The 23,757-nt window shown below is 34.2% G+C and overlaps 1 protein-coding gene across 3 annotated transcripts; it reads right to left on the reverse strand.

The window, feature by feature from the left end:
• Positions 1-7,949: 7,949 nt before the first annotated feature.
• LOC132061849 (uncharacterized) lies at positions 7,950-22,256 on the reverse strand. 3 transcript variants are annotated; one of them, XM_059454513.1, is made up of 8 exons: positions 22,096-22,254; positions 21,505-21,614; positions 19,051-19,200; positions 18,721-18,959; positions 13,329-13,439; positions 12,884-12,934; positions 11,524-11,682; positions 7,950-8,134 (listed from the first exon to the last, which is right to left on the reverse strand). In XM_059454513.1, coding segments are annotated over exons 1-8 (924 nt in total). In that variant the 5' UTR covers positions 22,199-22,254; the 3' UTR covers positions 7,950-8,133. The 3 variants fall into 3 exon arrangements, with proteins under 3 accessions (XP_059310496.1, XP_059310497.1, XP_059310495.1); XM_059454512.1 differs by lacking the exon at positions 7,950-8,134 and having other exon boundaries at positions 11,326-11,682; XM_059454514.1 differs by lacking the exons at positions 7,950-8,134; positions 13,329-13,439 and having other exon boundaries at positions 11,288-11,682; positions 22,096-22,256.
• Positions 22,257-23,757: the final 1,501 nt, after the last annotated feature.

A 23,757-nucleotide genomic window follows, 5' to 3' on the forward strand; every position in this document is an offset into this window, starting at 1 on the left:
CCAGCTCAGTTAAAAAAAAATTGCAAGGCAGAGTTTCGTAGAGTTTTGCGAAATTTCAGCTGAGTAGAAAAAAAAATTACCTTATGCTTGAAGGCAAAACTACCTTTAAGGGAGAATCTAGATTATGCTTGAAGGCAAAACTCTGCCTTGCAAATCCAAACTCTACCTTGGGAATTTTTTTTATCTTTTTACTGAGCGGAGATTCGAACCTAGAACTGAGGGGTTTTAGCGAAGGGCAAAAATTAAAGACCACCCATTTGAGGGACAAAAATTAAAGACCACCCCCGAATAAGGGAAATAGTGCAAATTGTCCATTTTTATTTTGACATCTAACTATGGATAATCATATTTTTGCATGGATTGTCCTTCAAACACACTGGTCTTTAGTTTTTGTTCCTCATATCTAGGGGTATACAAAGAAAACCAACAAACCGCACCAAACCGACAATCCGAGTCAAACCGGAAAAAAAAACCGATTAGTGGTTTGGTTTGACTTGATTTAGGATTGGAAAAAAAATCGATCATAATTGGTTTGGTTTGGTTTGATTTTAGCTCAAAAGAAAGTCAAACCAAACCAAACCTACCGACATTTTGTACATAAAATATTTATTTGTAATGTAATTTATAAATATTTCTCAGATTTTTTTCATAGTTTTTGTCTTTTCACATATTATTTCAAGCTTGGACTTAGAATTTTGAACGGTCCAATAAGTTTTATAATGAGATGTTAGTGACTCAAATAAAGTCAAATCAATACTAATGCTAACAGAATAAATTCAATTCTAACACTAGGCGTAACAATAATATTAAATATCTATTCTTAGTTTTGCATTGGTTTAGACACTGAAAATACATAATTTAATTTAGTTTTTCTTTAATATTTAGTCATGTAATTAATACGTATTAACTGTAGTTATTTTAGCATGACTTAATACCTTTAGATTTTGATCATTTTCATTATGGCTTAGCGATTGCATTATCTTTTTGTTGAATACTTTAGTACAATGCCATCACTCATCTCACATTTAGTGTTATTTTCTTAAGAAACGCCTTAGTTGGATAGTTGTATCTTACTAGGACTAAAGAAATATTTGAAGTACAAGTTATATGTTTTGTATGAAGACTTCAGCAGAAAAAATCGGAAAAACCCGACTTTTATTGGTTTGGTTTGTAGATTTAAAAATCCGACACAATTGGTTTAGTTTGGTATTTGAAAAAACAGAACCAACCCAGTCCACGTTCACCTCTACTCATATCTATGGTCTTTAATATTTGTCTCTCGTTATTTATTGAAATATCCAGATATGCTTCGTTCGACATAAGTTCTATAATATTTTTATCTTCGGAAACTGAACTATTACCTCGCTCGCACAAGTTCTGTATAAATTAAGTTATGCGGCATAGTTATGTAGCATTTTTCAGATTATGTTGAGTGTTGAAAGTTTTGCCTTCCATTGCGGCATAACTTGTGTGGATGTGTCGATATATATGTCGAAGCTAAACGCTACCTATGCCGAGCAAAATCTAAACTTATGCCTTTTTTAAATTATGTTGAAAGTTTTGCCTTGTCCGACATAACTTGTGAGATATTACGATACATATGTCAAAGCTAAACGTTAACTATGCCAGCCGAAATTTAATTTATCCCACGCCAAAAGTGAAGGGCAAAAATTATAGACCACCCCGAAATAGGGGCATTTGTACGATAAACCCATGGATAATTGTCACCCCCCAAAACCCACCCTGGACGCAACAGGCATCCGATACTATGAACAACACAGGAAGCACACCTTATAAAAATCAATAAACACCTATCTCTTTCAATAGTCTTTTACTATTTATTTAAAACAATCATTTATGATTAAATGGAAACGTGCTTACACTTATAACACTTATAAAGTTAACCAGCGGAAGTGTAATATAAATACTCAGTCATAAAATGTGACAAAATGCCTAACAAGTCAAACGAGACTTCAACAACTACCCACAACAATAATATCTATCTATGGAGTTTCTAAAATAAATAACTGAATAGTCTAACTTCGGGACGCAGCCCGAAAATCAAAATAATAAACTAAGATAGAGGCATGTCCCACGAACAAGGGTGTGGGCTCACCAATCAGTCTGGAAAGTAGCAAGTTCTCCTACTTCGTACGCGCCACGAACCTGCTATTCTTCGTTACCTGACATACCATCAAAAACAACAATCGTATGTCTGAGTACTGGGTACTCAGTGAGTATCTCCGGGATAATAGTTAATAGCAAAATATATAAGCAATAAGTGTAATTGAAAACAATATTGAGAAACAGTTCAAACAAATGATAACATCTCTTGAATGTCCAGTATAAGTCAATGATGAAGAAATAATCACTTTGAATCCTTAAGTCGTTCTCGTTACCTTAAGCTCCCTCAAAACAGTTCGAAATCCAAAGATAGAGTAAGCCAACAACCTTAGTAAAATCACCAGTAAAAGTCATAACACATGAATATATCAATTTCAACTTATTATACCTTTGATCACGTTAAGTCCTTTCAATCTTGAACTCAAGATCATCAACAAGCCACTTACAGGCAATCAAAGTAGAACACGTGCCAATACAGGCCCAAATCAATATAACGAAGGGATGACCACTTAAGGTTCCCTAAACTGCATAGAAGCCCAACATCGAGGCTATCAACCCACGATGGCTACCTTTCCTCCCGAATAGCTAGGCAAAGACCACACCGGAGCTATCAACCCTCGATGACCACTCTTCCTCCCGAATGGCTAGGCATGAACCACGGGGCTATCGACCCTCGGCAGTCACTCTTCCTCCCGAATGGCTAGGCAAAACCCAATAGGATTTGTCCCTTCCTCCCGAGTAGCTAGCCCAAATACAAATAATAGAAATCATGGCATATTAGCCGAATCTCAACTTATGGCCTAGAAGACGAATCTCAAATCATTGCATGGAAGCCGAATCACATGTCATATCATGATAGTCAAATTGTTCATTATAAATTATGTTCACCATCTCGTTAATAGGGTAGATCAAGTCATTAAGCGGTTTAGAAACCATGTTCAATCATTAATTGACATTCAACTCGCTAAAACCCATTCATAGGGCCAAACACATTAAAGACCCATGTTTTAGGAACCAAGTTCAATCATCCCATAATAAGGGAAAATTATGTTTAAAGATTATCACTTTAGAAATCAATTCAATCATCCCATAGTAGGGGCAAAACAGTTCGAAGATCATCTCTTTCAAAATTGAGTTAAGTCATCCTTTATAAGGGGGTAAAGCATGTTCAAAGTTCAAAGCTTTATAATTCAATTTCAATCGTCCCTTGATAGCGAAATCGCGAATACATACATATAATATAATACACATAAGGTTTAATGCGGGCCTATCCCTCACGCACACAAACCTTTGTAAAGAAACCATTTTAAAGGTTGAAAAGTATATTCGAAAAGAGACATACTTCAAAAGAAGGTTTTCAAAAGAGACATACCTCAATTCCCGATAAAAACGCCACCAACGGATTTTTCCCCCGTTCAACAATCGCTCTACAATTGATTAGGATGATAAAGATTAGAACTTCAATTTAATTCCACCCATCTCCCCCTTTTTGGAAAAACTAAGGTTTTTAAGTCAACATTCATGTTCTTTCTTTCAGATGATTCACCCATGGATTCTAACCACTTGTAATAACTCACACTAGTCTCAATCCATTCAATAAATCCCATTAGAGGTCAAAGATCTTACCTTTGTTGAGATTCCCCCAAAAGTCTTCTTCAATTGTTCTTCCTTTGATTTTCAAGAATCTATTGATTGGAAAGATAATCTAGTGTTAATCCTTGTTACTTTGGTATAATTTAATCATAGGAATGGTTAGAAACTCACCTTGTAGGGTTTAGAGAAGCCCTACCATTGTTTTCTCCTCAAAAAGTCGTCCAAAAAAAAATCCCGTTCTTATACAATTTTTGTCGAGTTGGGGATGTTACGTAGCATATGCAGTCGCATTCTAAGTTTGCGGTGGCATTCTGGTCACATACGCAAACCAGTAAGATTTGAAAATTGTCCTGAAATGCAAAGTGGACTTGCAGCGTCGCATTTGGAGTTTGCAACCGCATTCTGGTCATATTCTTGTTGTCGTCCCAGACAGGCTTCAGTAAAACGGGCATAACTCCTGGTACAGAGCTCCGTTTGGGGTTTACCATATATGGTTGGAAAGGTATTTCAAAGATCTACAACTTTCATGATTTAAGTTTTCTCAAATTCTCAACGGATTTTCACTTAATTAGGCTAGAAATCAGACCTACCGTAAAAAACGATCGGTTCTATCGAATCTTATGCACTACAATATTCGTCTTGATCTTCAATCAACTATTTCCACTCAAACTCATCTTGATAGTACCTCATATGTCTAAATGTCACACTAATACTCCTTTAAACATTCACACCTATCCCGGATTTACGGAGTGTTACAATAATACCTTTTAAACACTTCAACGTGACTCGGAGTATGCCTATTAAACACAAAAGGCCGACATGGCATCAAGAGTGTTTTTCACCTCGTAGGCGCGTGGACTGATTTTCTCCTTCTTCTTTTTTTTCAAAAGTTGCCACATGTAACTAAAAACAATTTCTTTATTTATAAAAAAAAAAAAAAAAAAAAAAAAAAAAAAAAAGGCCTCCCCAACTTTTCCCTGTGCGCTCACCAATTTGACTTTAACATCTATTTACTTCAACTGCTATGCCTTAATTCCTCTGCCATGACATATATTTTGAAGTAAAAGGAAATAAGATTGAGCAAATGTCTTGAAAATAAGTAAGCAATCGTCGGTGCTGTGGATGGGAGAGGCTCCTCTTCTTCTTTTTCTTTTTTTTTCTTTTTTTGGGCTCCCCCCTCTTTTTGTTTTCCAGCTTTTGGCCTTTTGAATTTACACTAGTTTTATTTTTGTTGACGTGTAACATTTTGCACTGGTCTTGTCTTCCACTTCAAAGAGTGGCATTCACGCATTTGGGCTAGTTTGAAATTGTAAAAAATGTGTTTGATAGGAACTTTGAATCACGTCGAAGTGTTTAATAGGTACTACACTTAATTCATGTGTGAAAAAAAAATACCTAACAAATTTAAGGGGCGCACATGTATTTCGCCTAAAACAAATGTTCTCTAATGTGTCATTGACCTTTAGCTGCACCAAATAACCATCACTCTCCCCCTCTCCCTCTTATCCATTTAAAGTATAGCACAAAATCATATCAGGCCACAACAAAAAGACGATCAAAGCAGAATTCTTATCCAATAAGATAACTATAAAACTGATATCCTATTTTACTACTCCCTCCGTTCCAATTTATGTGATATAATTTGACTAGACACAAAGTTTAAGAAAGAAATAAAGACTTTTGAAACTTGTGATCTAAAACAAGCTATAAATATTTGTATGGCTCTAAATCATTTCATTAAGTGCAAAATGAAAGGTTTTAAGTTACTCCCTCTGTCCCAATTTAAGTGATATTTTTCGCTTCTCGAGAGTCAATTTGACTAAACTTTAAAGCTAATTGGATTAGATTAACTCAATATTTTAAGATAAAAATTTATATATTTGAAAACTACATGAAACGTACTCCCTCCATCCCATATTACTTGGCCACTTTCCCTTTTACACGCTCCTTAAGAAATCATAAATAAAAGATGTATTTTACTATCTTACCCCTATCTCTCTCCAATAAATACATTCTAATCAATATTGACTATTTTCAAGAATATTTAGTACTAAGGGTAAGATGGGAAAGATTTAATTAATTTTATTTTGATTTTGTAAATGAACAAGTAATTTGGGACATATATTTTTAGTAATATGGCCAAGTGATATGGGACGGAAGGAGTACTATTAGTTTCAACTTTTCTCATATCAATTTGGTGAAAAAATAATCTTATAATATTGGTCAAAGTTCATGCAGTTTGAATCTTGGGAAGCAAAAAGTATCACATTAGTTGAGACAGAGGAGTAAATTATTTTTAAACTAGTATTCGTACCCGCGCGATGCGCGGCAAGTATCAAATTACAATGAAATTAATCAAAACAAATTATTATCTTATTTATCTAAGCCTATTAAGTCTAATCATTTAATACAATTACCATTAGTACCCGCGCGATGCAGTGAGGGTATTATTATTTCACATTTAAATGATTCTTATATAATACTTCTTATTCATTTATATTCTACATTGAATTTTATTATTTATATATTCTTTTATTTCTTATTTATCGTAGTTGCATTATATTTATTCGGTATTGTTAATTTGCCAAATAACTTCATATTAGCTTGTTATTTGACTTATGTTATTATTCATTACTTCACTTTTACTAATTAGAGATAAATATGATTTTGCTTACTCATGAAATTTTATTTGTTCGTATAATTTTAAAAAATTTATTATTTAAAATTTTCAATAATAATAATAATAATAGTGAGTATTTTTACTTTGTTTTATCGTCTAAATTAAGTCAAAGAATAAATATCTTTGCTTTTTCTTTAATCCTCTTATTTATACATTATTTTTCTAATATCATATTGTAGTTAGTGTTTTACATTTAGCTTAAACTTAAGTTCTCTTCTTATTTTATTATAAAATCTATCAATATTTTAATAATTATTAGTTTGGTGCTATATGCACTAAGTAATTATTGAAATTTCCTACTTTAGAAACTTAATTATATTATTAATCTTTTATTATATTACTTCAAACTTTTATTATTATTTAAATTCATTAATATTTGTCGTCATCATAATAATATTAAGTTTATTAATGAAATTATTTAGGGATAATTTCAAAGACTCTCCTATGGCCTCCTAACACTAATCTCTCTTGTGGTTTATGATATTACGTTTATCACCTTGTTTTAATTTTTTTGTAATAAATCTTTAATTTATTTATTATTAATATAAAGTCTAACTAATTCTCCTTCTAATGTAATTTTTATTTAATTAGTAAAGTTATTGAAAGCCAAAAATAATTCCTCAATAGATCGAAAACATTAATTGCACCATTGTCTGTTGTAAATTTACTACTCCTATTAGCTATCCATTATCAACTCTCACTAATTCCTAAAATTACAATACCACCTAACTTTATAAAAATGTTATGGTCTGTGGCATAATTAGTTTTCTTGCAAATAAAAGTATCTCTAAAATTCGAACACCCCCAACATTAATTTATCATGTAATTCAATTTTTGTTCATATAAATGCTAATGCACCCCTTGATGAGCGTTGCCATTTCTTCCGCAAAAGTTTCAATATCAACCGCCAATGGCTAATCAATACATTTTACCCCATAATCGTTTTTTATATATATGGATATGGTGAAGAATTGGAGATTTTCATACGATATATTCAAAAGTAAATTATGCGATATCCCAAAAAATCCGAAAAAGCTAATTTCATACGATATATTCAAAAAGTAAATTATAGATCATCTAGTTTAGTTCGTCTTAATACGTTCTACAACTAAAAGAAAATTAATCCCTAAAAATAAATATAGCAGATAGCAAGATAAGAAAAGAAACATACTCTTTTAGAAAAATGACTTGCATAAGCAAAGATAACTGATAAAATGGACTATGAAAAGTCCTGTGCTAATCAATGAAGTAGCAAGAAAAACAGTTATATAAACGGCTGTGAAGAAAATGCCTTAAATATGTCAATGGATAATAATAAATTAAGAAAATATATTTCTCTATTGAAACAAAAGAGCTATTAAGTTTACTAATTTCTCAATCTTCTTTTCTTTGGGTAATCCATCTAAAGTTCCTCTCAAAACTGGATTAAATAGATAACAACACATAAAATGAACCAAAAGACCATAATATTATGAGCATTAGTTTCGATAAATGGAGTAATATGAAAAAAGTAACAAAAGTTAGCAATTAGAAAGCGTCGAGTTGGTAATTAAATTCTCAATAAGAAAATGATTTTCTTATTTACTTAGTCGAGTGTATTCATATTCTATGAAAACACAAACGAACAATAAATAATTACATTAAAAAATACTACCTGTTTGAGTGTAGGCCTGGGTATAGTAGGCAAAAAAAAACACGATTTTAGTGCGTCCTTTCCAGTAATGCGACTATCACCATCTGCGCATAGAAAATGAAAACGTTAAAACTGAAGAATCATTGAAAACTAAAGAATATGAAGAATTTAGTAAATACAAATTCCCGAATAAAGCTAGCGATTAATAATAAAAGAGGAGAACATCTAACATTATGTATTACTAAGCGGTATTTCTAAGAGAGGTTACAAAGGGGTTCATTCCAACTCAAAAATTCAAATAATATAATGTATATTTAAAAAGACATAGAATTCTAAGATATCCTTACCTTATGAGATCAATTCATATTGTTATACCAAAAATGAGAAGATTTTGTTACCATTCCTTATCCTTGCCTTTTTACCTTTTTCTTACGTTTTGTTTCTCTTTTTTTTCTTTCTGTACTTTTACCTTTTACTTTCAACATAAAAGGATATGTTTTTGATACATTTATTTATGTTTTCTACGTGAGAGATTTACTATATTTTATTTAATATTTGCTTGAAAAAATTCGCATGATGCTTTATCTTTTATTTTTTGTTGAAACATGGAAATAATTTAAAATTAATGAGGCAATAACTATAGTTTTCAATATTTTTGGTTGGAACGTGACAATAATTGTAATTTCCTTATGTGGTAATAAACTTAATTAATGCAGAATTGATGAGAAACCTGCATATCGATAATTTTATATCACTAAACCTTTTTTCAAAACATAAATTATGTTAAAAGTCCTAAAATTACTCCCTTTGAGCATGGGATCATGTTTCAAGACTAATAACCCACTAAAATAGATTAATGTATGTTAATTTGAACTTTCAATTTTTATTTTTTTTTCCCTTTTCCCCGGATAATCACTCCTTTCAACGTCGGATTTGTTTATTTAAAATTTTACATCTTTAATTTATTTTTATATTTATTAGTTCGAAAATGGAGCGTGTAACAGGTTTGATAATTGATGCAACATGAAAGTCAAACCACTTTGCAACCCCAAAAGATACACAATTAATCAAATACTAATTTAAAGAAGATACGTATTTTCAAGGAAACTCTAATAGTAGAGATTTTTCATTAAATAATTAGTAGTATGCATATTACAATAATTATGGAAAAGGTATGTCGGAGTATATTTTTTACTGCATTAAAAAGACAGAGAAAATTATCTATAGTAAATTTCAATTATTCTAATCACTCCCTTTGAATGTGTGATTTTGTTTATTTCTCCAAACAAATTCACCAAAATAGGTAAGTACATATTAGCTTTAAATAATGTCAATTAATTTCTTTTCAAAATTAAGACAAATAGAATTTATTGCCAAGTGGCTTGTTCATATTACGCCACTTGATTTAATATTAAGCTAGACTGCCCTCCTTTTATTATGATATGAATTGCACATGTTTTACCTTTTAATTCAAGTTCAAATTTTTTATTTCAGTTCAAAATAAGGTGAGTATATTTAACATGACTTATTACTATTAATTATTGCTATTGTATTGCCAAAGTAGTACGTATACATTTCAATTTTGTATCGATTTTTAAGTTTTTATTTATTTATTAATTATATCATGTAATATTATATCTTACCATTTAAAGGAGTATTCTTGACTATAAATTAGATCCAAGAATATCAATTAATTATTTTTCTCCAATCAAGTACACTAAATTAGGTGAGTTCATTTAATAATGTCAATTAATTTCTTTTTAAAATTGATACACATAGAATTTGTTGCCAAGTGACTTGTTCATATTACGCTTGAGAAATTCATATACAGTGAGCCCCTTAGACAAAATCTAAACCTCGTTGCTTACATTAAGAATACAAACCCGACCTCGGGGGAATCGCGCTACAAGAAGAACGCGGCGGTCCGCTTATCGGCGGAATAATCGCTTACGCTAGGATATACCTTTATCCCTATATCTCAAGAGAGGATGCTTACTACACGGACACAGACTCCGTTGTGGTACTTGGCTTTATAATATAGATATAGATATAGATATAGATAGTTGAGTTCATTTAATAATGTCAATTAATTTCTTTTTAAAAATTGATACAAATAAAATTTGTTGTCAAGTGACTTGTTCATATTATACCACTTGGCTTAATATTAAGCTAGACTACCCTCCTTTTAATATAATATAGATATAAAATTGTATCATTCTTTTTTGACAGATTAAAAAGGAAAGTGTATCACATAAGTTGGGACACAAAGAATATTTCTTTATCAGGTTATCTTTTTCGTGTCATTCTAAAAAGGGATTACAACAACAATAACATACCCAGTGAATCTCACAACGTGGGGTCTGGGGAGGGTAGAGTGTACGCAGACCTTACCCCTACCTTAGATAGGGAGGCTGTTTCTGGAAAACCGTCGGCTCAAGAAAAAGCATAGGAAAGGTCATATAGTAATTGCACAAAAGAAGTCAAAACGCTTGATTTCTTCTTTTAGGACCCATAATTATTCACTTTTTCCCGGAAAAGTTTTTCACTTTTTTTAAAGACTAGTGTTTGGCCATGAAAATTCCAAATACAATTTCAAATTGTATTTGGAATTTGAAAAACAACCAAAACCTTGTTTTCACTATTTTTACTTTCTGATTTTGACCCTTACTTTTGTTTTACCTTTTTCAAATTTTACCCTAATTTTTTATTTTTATAAATTTAACCCCATTTATTCTAGTATTGATAGTGTTTACAACTATTCGTTTTAGTTCTTGTTGGGTTTTGTATAAGGTACAGAGCAAGGTGCGGATACAAATTAGATTATGGTAACCAGAAATTTGTAATAACATAGACCGTTGTAATGTTCCGTTATTAATTTTGCTTTCTTTTTTAATTTTTTCTTTGTTAAAAAAATTATTCTAGACCTTAATCTATTATCTATGGTTAACTTAACTGAGGTGGGTGTAAACACCCGGTGCGGGTAAATTTTTACCCTTCCCTCTTCCTCAAAGGGGCTTTCATTCCTTTTTTCTTTTTGTGAGGTCGGGGGTTGATAGGTCAGGGAGGGATTGTGGTATGTGAATTTGAAGTTTCATTCTGCTGAAAGTTGTTTTCACTAATATATCAATTGTTTTGATGTAATTGTGTAATCGCTTGTTTTGATTCAACCAACTGGTTATGTTTATGAATTGTTTTGGGTGGTTTTGCTAGTTTTTAGAAATTGAGGGTATAAATCATATTTCATGTTTTTTTTAATAAGTACATTCAAACAACCAAATATTATTTGCAAAAACTATAACCAAACACAACACCAACTCCAACTTCAAAAATTCCAAATAAAGTGAGACTTTTTTTGGCTTCTATGGCCAAACGCCTACTAAGATTTCAAATAAAATAACTTGAAATATCAGCGGCGCCTCAACGCAGATATTCTTCGGATATCATGTTTGATGGCAAATGGCAAATGAAAACACTTACGCACAAAGCAACTTACTATAACGCAATTGCTTGTGGATAACAAGCCCTAACCTCCATTTGTAGGGATGTCCAAATTTGGTTGCACCTTTCTTGCCTTGCCCTTATGTGAGTCAAAAATGTCTCTGCCCATGGTTCATTCATTCCTTCCAAGCTCAAGTCATATGGCACAGAGAAACTGACACAGAAAAGCCGTCTACCACTGTGAGAAAACTAAAACTAACGTTAAGTACAAACCAAGATCAAAAGAATGAGTTAGTTAATGTATGAAATGTAATAAACGGCGTGAAGTATAGAAACTACATTTGATTGATACTCAGATGAAAACAATGATCTGGTTAGTGCTTATCGTCTTATCTTTAGAGACACCTAAAGAAGCAATGCAGGTAAGAAGATAAAAGGTTAAAAGGTGAAATAGGACAAGAGCAGGAAGCCTCTAGCCAAATATTAGCTTTAGGTATGGGGATGGGAAGAAAGCGGCAAAGGACAAAAGAGGGAAGCCTCTATCCAAACATAAACTCTTAAACCAGATGTAAACTGGTACGGGGTGGTATTCTGGATATTGAGAGGACACTGTCCTTTCATTTGGTGAATATTTAAGCATATAATTCAAGTTGTCCCTTAAGGCAAAATGGCTGCATCACTGGTCAAAAGCTGAACAAAGCATAAAATCAAGAAGAAAAGAAAAGCAGCTGTAATGTCACTTTTGTTTTTGCAGTGGAAACATAGCATCTCCTTTTCAGCTACCATTCAATATTGGGCCTAAAACTGAGAGAAACAAAATAAGATCCAAAAATGCAGATTTAGGGCGTAACTCCACCTCGCTCCTCCAAATAAGGAACAATATGAAAAAGGAAAATTAGACAGTTATTAATAGAAATGTATCCTACTGTGATGCAGTAAGTACAGAATGTCTTTACACAGCTGACTTACTCAGAAATAAGGTGATTCAGATAACAAATGCTAAACTGTATGCACCTCCAAAGAAATATAGGGCCTTATCTTTAAAAAAAAAAAAAAATACTTAAATGAAGGTGTATGCACCTTCAAAAAATTATAGGGCCTAATCTTTTAAAAAAAAAAAAATTAAGTGAAGATGGCCTTCATTTTGTCTTAACCATACCAAATAGAGAAACATGCAGGTGTCCTGTATTATTACATCATTGCTGCAATCTGAGAAATATTTTTCCGAAGAACAATAAAAAGCAAAAGGGAAGGCGAAAAAGGGAACAATGTTTTTTGGTAAGTTCTACAAGAACGTAGAACTGAGAAGAATAAAAGAAAGGAAACATCAAGATAGACACATGCATCAAAGGAAGAGTTATAGAAGATGGAAAGAAAGAGAGTGTTTCCTAGCATCATACAATTGGAAACCCTACCTCATTAGTTCCTCTTTTTGAGCCTGAGATCCTCTATTGCATCTGGCACTCCTGTAAAATTTAAAGTTGAGAATCAGAAGACTGCTAAGCCTTTCTAAATCTAATGAACTGAATAATCGTAAATTCAGAAGACCAAAAGTTTGGCACTTGAGATATAGTCAAATTGATGCTGGACAGAGAGTCATAAAAGTTAACACGAACATCAATTTCTTTCAGGTCATTAGAAAAATAAAATGCATCCCTCTCCATAGTGTGCAGGCTAACGAAAGTTGATCCAGGAGAAAGATTCATAAACAAGTTGCAGTTACGAATTTCAATCACATAGGCCTCAATCCCAAACTACTTGGGATCGTTGACAGGAATCCTCTATAATTCTGGTCTAAACAGTCAAACTTTTGATAACGAAAAGATTATCATGAAATGTGGATAAAAGAACTCAACAAACCTGCAAACAAGGACTTGGAAAAGATGCAGAGACTTGGTAGAGAGGTTATATATGGCATGTTCAACATGAGCCATCCCAAATAGGTAAACTATAGGATAACCAAGTAGCCATCTGCAGCAAGATTGTAATTGAATACATGAAAATCATCAGATGATGGCACATGGTTCTTAGAAAAAGACGTAAAAATTACTACCAGTTATTCAGAAGGTTTGAATGTTAAGACTTCAACTTTAAATATCCAAAAGAAAATTGACCAATTTAGGAAGGGCATGTTGTATCTAATAGGCTAGTTGCTGATGCAAATACAGGAATTTGAAACTAAAATCTAACACTAAATAACTAAGCTAAGAAATAACTAGGAAAATATTTTCATTGATAAGTCTTTGAAAATGGCAGAAGCTTAATACATATAGGTTAAACGTGAATAAGGAGCTAGGGACTAAACTGAAATAAGGAAAACTTACAATGGTATTTAAACAATAAAGCAATTAACTAAAGGGACTCAAATGCAAGACACAAAACCTTGCAATGTTTACTAATTTAATAGCTACGTCTCCCATCCAAAGCCCAGCATACACCTCAACAAGCAAATCAATTTCGGGCCATTTCCAGATCGTATCAGTACCCTCCCCATCAAACCACCCTTGTCCTCAAGGGTGATAATGTGAAAAGTCGAAACGCAAAATCTATTCTCACCAGGATCAAACGGGAAATGCAAAGAGTCACCCTTCATATATGTAAACAACTTGGCACTTGATATTTCTGGTTTATCACTTCCTTTCCGCAGCGTATCAGTGCCAAATAAGGAAAAAAGTTCCACAAAGTATCGGCAGGCTAATCTCAATAATGAAAGAAACAAGCTCCACCCTTTAATATTAGCATGAGAAACTTTTGTAAAGCTTGTATCCTTTTGGAAAAGCTCTCTGGAATTTTCACATAGTGAGGCACTCACATTGTTAGCATCTAAGGGAATAAGAAAACCATCACCCTTGTGTAGAGCAGAAATGCCACATCTAAGGGGAAAAATCTTCCCCTCACCCCAAGTAAACAATCTAACCTCTGTACTTGCACGCATAATGTTCTTCCTTGTGTCCTTTATCTTGTCAGTCATCATATCAACTTCTGGAAAAGCTGGAATTCGTGTTGACCCACAGATAAGAATGACCCCATGATTATTACTGGAAGAGAGTTTAGAATCTCTTACGGTATTCTGAATGTAAGTTTTAAGTCTGTCAAGCACATATGAACAAAATCCCACAAATTTAGCCCAAGTAAGGATGATTTCAATGTCTTTAGGACTATCAGTTGTAGCTTCATTCCACTTGAAATTTGCAGCAAGCCCACCAACAACTCCCTTATCAAAATAATCACCCCTAAAATGAGTATCACCAGAAAAAGACACTACCCTGACTACACCATCCACGATGTCACAATCTGATGCAACAACAGTACCACCTCCAAAACTGATACCATCTCCCACGATAGACTACATAGCTTCTAACTTGTCAACAAGAACCAGCTTTGCATAAGCCCATGTAGCTGAATAAGTAGAATCAAATATAAACCTGGAATCTGGTCGTGAAAGAAGACTTCTGATGAGTGAAAAATCAATTACTTTATCCAAGTTCTCCAAGTAATTAGTGACAGGGTCGATCACATTATTGTTTAGCTCAGTTACACCAGCTGTCCACATTTTCCCGTCATGCCAAACAACAGTGTCAATAAAAGGTTCCTCATCTTTGTAGGCTTCTATTTGGTTGCACATGAGATCGGCTTTGTCCTGGAGACCTTCATGGGCCCTTTTTAAGTGCACATTCTCACCTGGTAAAGGATTCTTCCATAAAGAACTTACAACCAGAGAAGCTCTTTCCCAAATATAACCCTCGGCTTCAACTTTTCCCAGTATTGGTGTAACAAGATCACCACTCTCAGCAAAATTTAAAACATCAATGACTTTTGGCTTGCCATCATAGGTAGCTTGTAATCTAGTTACAACATCCTATTCAGTGATTAAACTGATATCGGAAGACAAAAAGAAACAAGTCGAATTAATTCTTTCTCCGTTTTCAACAGCTTCTCTCTGTGGTTCATCAACTTTTTCCTTGTCCTCATCAACAGCGTAATTTTTATCCATTTCCTCAGTTGTCTCATTAGGAAATGCAGTCGCACTCTTTATTATCTTCATACTAAAGCTATTCAGATAGTTCTTCAATTCAGTTCCAGTCTCTATATCAGTCAACTTAAAATCACTTGCGAACGAGATATTCAAAGCCACAGATAATGTACTTTCTGGAAAGGTTTTAGGAGGAAATTGGTCACCTGTCTTTAACAGGGGAAGTCCTTGTCCATCACCATCACTCAGCTTTGTCTGCAGCAAAGATACCACTTCCATATTCATCATTTGATGCTCGCTAGAAGGAAGCATAGTAGTCTCAGAGACATAATTGGTTGAACCAGGAAAACTAGAAGCCCCTTTAAGTACATTTGGTTTTCCCGGTACTTGTCCTGGATCCTCGGTCGTGAACTCCTTTCCTCTGTCAATAGGCTCATATTGTTCAGTCTCTTCCTCAACACCCACGACTTTATCCTTGCCTATAAGAGTACCTTGTGCATCAACTATCATCATAAGAGGTTCCACTTCGGCATGCTTTCTGGCATCCATGTCCTCTGCCCTAGTTTCAATAGTTGAAATATCTTCCTGTGTCACCATCTCCTCATTCACTTCAAATTTATTCAAATTGATTTCCTCATCGGACTTGGTGATTGAATCAGCTGCTCTACTAGTAACACCATCAATAGCACATGAGTTTTGAGCTTGCGGAATTATAATCAAATATGATGAATGTTCAGACTTGTTGACATCTATATTGAAGCTGTAAGCATTGTCAACATTTTGACTCTTCAAATCTAATTCACCACTGGTAGGTGGATTCATTACTGACTCCAACATCATTTTGAGAGCAGGACACTCTGCCCCTTTTAGAGGTTCAACTTCTTCAGATCTGTCTTCCTCCTGTGATACTTCTAGTATATCAACACCCTTTGATTTTGGTTCGGCATTTTCCATTCTCACCTTCTCCACTTGGTCAATTTCATAATGATTCTCCCATGAAGAATGTATGACCAGATGAGCTTGGACTTCTCCCACCGAAGATGTACTAGAATCTCCGCTCTCAATGCAATTTGTCACATCATTAACCTTCAGCTTACCATCATAGGAAACTAGTGGTCCATCTGCAGTATACAATTTAGTGCTCGAACCCATGTCGAAAGGATAAGAGAAGTCAGCAGAATTATATTCCTCTCCACTCTCAACATATTTTCTCCATGGTTCATCAACCTTTTCCTTGACCTTCTCAAGAATGGAACAGGTATTGTGAACCCAATGCTTCTCAGTTTCCACAAAATCTCCACAAACAGTATTAAGTTTGTTAAAATAGCCCACTGCCTCACTAGTTGGCATTTCATCAAACATTTTGTGGGCACATTCTTGAGGACTTACTTTCCCATTCACAACTAGTGGTGAGGCTTCTCTGTCTCGTTCTAATACAATAGAAACATGCATAGTGCCTTCTATAGAAGATGGGCTTTCTCCCAGTTGAGCTTCCATTGGAGATGACAAAATTGGTTCACCGATATCGCACAAATATCTTCCCTGTGCATCCAATTCCATTCACCTGGAGAGAAGAATTTATATGGGTCGTTAGGAGGAGTGGTGGTGTGACCATAAACAGCAATTTCGTCAAACATCTTGTGGGCATGTTCTCTGCTATCGTTGTTGCTACAAACATCACGGGCCGATACTCTGAGAAATTCAATTTCTCTCTTCTCTACTCCTTCTCCCTCTACTCGATTTGCATTTGACCTCCATTAGACCTTCCATTAGAGAAGGGCTTCCTCCCATTTGCATCTCTGCCAGAGGTGGCAGAATTGCTCCACTCGATGTCGCACTGACCTCCGACTGCTTCCAATTCAATTCAGATGAAGAGAAAGAGTTGTAATGTTGTTGATGCTGTGAAATCTCCATAGCAGTGGTAGAACTGTAAGAAACATTGGGATAAGAATGGTGTTCTGAATAAGGGTGGAGATTATATGTCGCATGTGGTCTCGGGCTGGAGTGGTTATTGTAAAAACCACTTGTATAACCTCCAGATGACGAAAAATTAGAGAACCCAGTGGAGAACTCTGATGGTTGGTATGCATAAGGGACAGATTGAGAACTCCCAGCTTGCCAAGGTTGATGCGGACTGAAATTAGAAGTATAAGGAGGGGTTTGGTTGAATTGTTGTTGATACCCATTATAATAACTCCCATATCCTGTATTGTTATACCCATAAGGAATTCCTCCAAAACCACCGAATGGTAAAGCATTAGAACTTGGAGGTGCGTTGGAAGTGAAATTAGAAGCATAAAGAGGATTTTGAAACGCCATTAACGAATACCCACAAAGCGAGGATGATTGCTCTGATACCACTGATGCAAATACAGGAATTTGAAGCTAAAATCTAACACTAAAGAACTAAGCTAAGACATAACTAGGACAATATTTTCATTGATAAGTCTTTGAAAATGGCAGAAGCTTAATACATATAGGTTATACGTGAATAAGGAGCTAGGGACTAAACTGAAATAAGGAAAACTTAATTTAAATAATAAAGCAATTAACTAAAGGGACTCAAATGCAAGACACAAAACCTTGCTATGTTTTCTAATTTAATAGCTACGTCTCCCATCCAAAGCCCAGCATACACCTCAACAAGCAAATCAATTTTGGGCCATTTCCAGATCGTATCAGTTGCAAAAAACAATACTCTTTCTTTGTAACCGAGAAATCCTCAAAGCCCCGCACGATTTGGAACTCGGTGGATAATGGGTTTATCCCTCCACCCTTCTCCACTTAAATATAAAGCTTTTGTTTACAATATGATTTGAACCCTGACTTGCGCCTAAGAAACATCACACACTGCGCTCTTACCACTAGATCAAAGCCCTAGAGGCTGGATCAAAACACTACCTATCAAGTCAAGTCACTTTAGATACCTGATCAGTTGGCCACATGTCCATATTTACCAGCCATTTCTGACAACTTTTAGAAACTTTAGAGACCAGGTATTCTCTCCCTGGCACTGACACCACGAGGAGATTGAGATTTTCACAAACTAGATTATTTCCCTCAACCTTGGTTGGGATTTATAGTAATTACAATATGTACAATCTTGGTATTGTATAATTACACGATCAAAATCCTAATCATATCCCTAATCAAATCATTCCTACATATAATATCTTAACAGAATGTTTAAATGATCACATAGATGATTGAAACCCATAGAAGCAATAAATATTCTCATCAGGTGTAATATAAACATGCTGGTTTAGATAAGGGAGTTACCCATTTAGAGTTGGGACTGTAACATTAGTTTCTTTAATACATTCACCGAGATCAACTACTTCAGAAGATAGTGAAGAAGTTGGCTCATAAACAGAGGAGTCAGTGTTTGCTCTAACTTCTGGTTTTTGATGTTCCAAGTGATCAGTCTTTATTCCATTTTCAGAAAAGACGGATGAAAATATCTTTTGTGCCGATACAAGTTCTGCTGCAGCAAAGCTTTCTTCTGCTTGTGTTATCATCTGTAGTAACTCTATCAATATCCGTAAAGAAACATGAGCAGGAAAGGATATAAGAACAAAATGCTTCAATACTAGCCAATAAAGGAGCTACCTTTGGAGGATCATGTTCAAGGTCTACAAAGATCAGTCTTGTCTCCAAGTTCAAACTAGACTTAACAAACTCTGCAAATGCTCTTGCGTGAACTAAGTATATCATATCTTCTATAACCATAACACACAAAGGCTTAAATACCAAGCAGTCCTGAAAGCAATAGCAGATAACATATTTTTATTATGTGGTAATTCAGTTTCCTATACAAAAGTCCGGGAAAAAAAAAGGGTACTCCCTCCGTCCCAATTTATGTGGCAGCATTTGAATAGACACGGAGTTAAGAAAGAAAGAAAGAAAGACTTTTGAAATTTGTGGTTCAAAACAAGCCTTAGATATTTGTGTGATTGTAAATCATCTCATAAAGTTAAATTGTTTCTAAATATAGAACGGTGACATTCTTTTTGGGACAGATAAAAAGGAAAGTGTGCCACATAAATTGGGACACAGGGAGTAATTTATAATTAAACTCAGATATTAACCCCTGCGTCAAACCAGATTTATAGATACTGAGAAAAGACAACAGCCAAGCTTTAAGCACAAAGAGACAGCTTGAAACTACCCAGATGTAGACATCCCAAACCTCCTTATATCTTATATCAAGCGCCTTTCTAATTAGATAGAGATTGTTTTGTAACAACCCAACCCCTCGTCTCCTTACATGTCTTGCAACTTCCTGTACGTTAGGATACTGTTTTGGGAGTTGTTGAAACGAGGGGCTCGGGTGGATTTTGGATAAGTTCGGAACATTTCACCGTTGCTGATTTTGGCTGAGCTAGTGCGACCGCAAATGCGATGAAATGTCCGCATCTGCGACGCTGTAAATGCTAAGAGTCAGCAATTATGTTGGACAGTCCACAAAAGTTACCAGTGTCCGCAAATGCAAAGAAAGGTCAGCATTACGATGATCCCTATTCCCTATAGTATAAAATCTGGTTTCGTGGACAGCATGTATTTTTCACTATTTTTTAGCCCTAAAGCTACGGGATTGAAAGATTTGGTTTGAGACTTCAACGTTGGAGTACGGGTAAGTGTTCTAATCATCTCCTTGGGTAAGTGTTCTAATCATCTCCTTGATTTATACTTGAAGATTTACCATTAAAACATGGAATTTGATGGGTAAAACTGGGGATTTGAGACACAAGCCCTAGAACCACTAAATTGATTGTTTGAACGTCGAAACAAACTCGAATTGGAAATCTGATTTCAAGGTTCGACCATAGGCCTCGGGATTGACTTTTATTTTGATCGAGACTTTAATTATGAAATCGAGCTCTGCGGCTATATTTGACATAGTCGAGTAGTCTTTTGAATAGGTTGGAGTTGTTTGATGGAATCTGAACGCAGTAAAGCTATTTGGCCAGTTAAAGCTTCGATAGGACTGAAATAACTTAAGAATTTGACCTCAATGAAGAAATTTTACCAAATTGAAACTATTTTTACATACTATGTATATCGGAGTACTGTATATATGAGGTGACAAGTATATATGCGGACACAAGGATTATAAATGCTATGAGGGGTAAAGGTTGATGTTGATAGACATGATTGCTATGTTCTTTCATGTGCCAGGACTACTTTAAGCATTTTTATGATGCTAGTATACTGTTATAGGCATCGTATTTATGCTAGTTTAACATTATGAGAAATATGTATGTCGGATTACATGTTTAGCTGATAGTCACGCACTGTACATATGCATATGCATTATAACTTGAATATCTGCTTCCACACCTAGATGTGGCTATGGCACATGAGGTTGTTCGTGCGGGTTTATGATATGGAATGTAAGTTCTCCATGCGGGTTATGTTTTATTTCAAGCAGATGATGTATTATTCATAGAGTTTTATTTCCTATTCCTAGTTGTTCATGACTTGTGACACCAATTCTTGGAGTGATTGTATTAGATTACGCGGTATTTGATGCCTTTATTTATGTTAATGTTTTTTATTTAGTGCGTATTCGTGTTGTATGATTCGCCTGACAGGTTAGGTTAGGTGTTACCCCAGCTTACTGGGATTTGGATCATAATAGTGTTCGGGATCATTCTCCTGTGTTTCATTGGTATAGAAGTAGGGTAATATAAAAGAGTAGTATGTGATATGAGGATTGAGTTTTGGTGATATTTTGAGCATTAAAGGTTGCCAATAATGTTTAGATGTAGATTATTTTTCGAAGTTTAGGATGTAGATTGAAATATGTGTAAATGGTAATAGTTGGGATGTTTGCAAAGAAAAATGACTTCATCCAAAATGAAAAGCAAGTCAATTTTCCCCTTTTGGCTGATACATTTTCCTGTCTTCCATAATTGATTATAAACAACCACAACATTGACAAAATAAATAAATATAAACTAGGAAAATTATAAGGGAGTGGGAAAACAAATTCTTTTTAGTTCTCAATCATTTCAAGCGACAGAAAGTCGGCATACATCACTATACTTCGAGCTTGCTAACCTCTTTGCAATGTTTAAGGAATGCACAGAGACGTTCTTGCAGTTCAGGCATCTTCCCTCCATAGTCCACCATTACAACTGGCCTCATCTCAGTGCACAAGGCCAAAATGTCTGTCCAAATTTTGATTAAAATTATCTACTCATGCAACTAAAGATGAAAACACTGCTAAAGCATCTATATTCCATTGATACTAGCAACTGACAACTTGTACATTAGTAAAATTTTGAAGGCTCAAAATTCCAACTTAAAAACAACAGCCAAGAAAATGGAAAGAAAACAGTATATTATTTTTTTATAATCAAGAGATATTGAGGGCTAATAGTGCACGGTTACAAGGGCCTGCCCCTCCACCCTTCTCCACTTAAATACCAAGCGAGTTTGACCGGTGACTTGTGCATAACTCACACATCACGTGTTGCGCTCTCACATTTTATAATATTTTTTAAAATAAGGCAAAATGAATATACTAAATTAACCATCGACTTAGTAGTAAAAAAGTCTCCTCAACCCATAAAGAAAGAAAAAAAATCTTTCATTTTATTTTCCAATACAAGAGAATTGAAAGAAAAAAGAGGAGAAGAGAGTGGTAACCTGTTTGAAGGCGGCGCTTTGATTCAAGTTTGAGGCGCCATTTAATTTGAGACAAAGCAGATTCAAACGCTTTCAATACCATCTCCAATTCTGCAACCTCCATTCTTCAGTCCTTGCAAATGGTTTTGTCCTGTTAAGTCAGATTTTATATATTCTGGAGGGGACCCTACCACCTTAAAAAGTTTTCACAAATATTATCTTTTAAATCTTATACTCCATGTGTATAATATTATATATTAAAAAAAATGTGATTTTAAATTTTACACGTGAAATGTTTGAATTGTGAAACTCGCGAGAAGACACTCTTTTGAGACGGATCAAAAAATGCGTAAAACACTCTTAAATTGAGAAGAGAGAGTAAACTTTAGTGGAAACATCTAGATAGTCCTTTAAGTATGGCAACGAAATAATTTTGGCCGAATAGCTTTATTGACACTTTCACTTGTTTCGCTTTGACATCTTACCCTCTCCTTATTTCACAATTTTATCCAAACACTTGAATATGTTTATCATTATCCTTTTAATCTTGTGTATTCTTCAAACGCGCTAATATGGATAACGCATTAATGTCTACCTCTAATATTCTATTACAAATCATATTTTTTTACTTTATTTTAAAATTCTCAATTTTATTTTTCTTAATCTTTACTTTATGTGCTTCCATGTAATTTCTCATATTTTAGTTTCTTTCTTATTTATTTTTTTATTTCTTCATTTCGCTTGCGTGTGTTATTATTGTAATTACTATAATGTGTAAATTACTACTTAATAACTACACCAAATCCAATTACGAGATGGTTCCAAACAATAGACCCCTACTGAGAAGAAGATAAATGGTTTTCGAATTGTTGGGCCCGTGCAAGACACGAGCTAAGTATCATCTAATGCATTAAATGAGCAACAAACCAAACGATCTGTTAGTTTCTAAGCACCAGAGTTCATGTATGAAAATTTTAACCTAATAGCGATTTTCATCAAATAGTACCAAATCGTCAAACTGTACCAAACAACTCCTTAATTTCTAAGCGCAAATTTTGGTAGAAAAACAAGTCACTAGTTTAATTTGAATACCACCCCTCCCCCCTTCCCCCGACCTCTAATGTCATGGTAAAGCATATGAAATTTATTGTTGGTTTATGGGTCTAATTAGGTATCGGTTACTATATAGGGTGTTTCTCCAATAGTCGATTTATTGAGCTTTGGTTGTGTGTTTGTCATGCAAGCAAATTATTTACGTTTTTTGTTGAAGGAACTTGAAAATCATACGTTTTTTGAATTTTTAATCAAAATTTTGGTGAAGGGGGTCTACAATTTTTGTCAATTTTGATTCAACTGCGTTGTGTTGTTCATTAATGTTAATTTATCAAATGATATCTACTCTTCTTTTAGTGCAATATGTGTGGTTGTTGAATTTTGTGCAATTTTTCTTGATAAAGAAATAATCTGAAAGGGGTTGCTATTTTTAATTTGCTATATTATTAAACTAGTTACTTATGTTTTATGCAAGTTATTTCTTTTATGTTTAAAATAATGAGTGGTGTTTTATGTAAGAACAATTTGAAACGTATTTAAAGGGTTTCTTTTATGTTTAAAATAATGAGTGGTGTTTTATGTAAGAACAATTTGAAACGTATTTAAAGGGCATGCGGGGTAATGATTTTG

Source organism: Lycium ferocissimum, chromosome 7 (genome assembly GCF_029784015.1).
Source record: "Lycium ferocissimum isolate CSIRO_LF1 chromosome 7, AGI_CSIRO_Lferr_CH_V1, whole genome shotgun sequence".
In the NCBI taxonomy this organism is placed as follows: Eukaryota; Viridiplantae; Streptophyta; class Magnoliopsida; order Solanales; family Solanaceae; genus Lycium; species Lycium ferocissimum.

Coding starts and splice junctions, on each gene's coding strand:
- LOC132061849 (XM_059454513.1), bottom strand. CDS start 22,198: ATGGAGGTTGCAGAATTGGAGATGGTATTGAAAGCGTTTGAATCTGCT. Junction 13,440..18,720: donor ACAGTCCCAACTCTAAATGG/GTAACTCCCTTA, acceptor ATCTTGCTGCAG/ATGGCTACTTGGTTATCCTA. Junction 11,683..12,883: donor CAAAAAGAGGAACTAATGAG/GTAGGGTTTCCA, acceptor TTTCTGTGTCAG/TTTCTCTGTGCCATATGACT.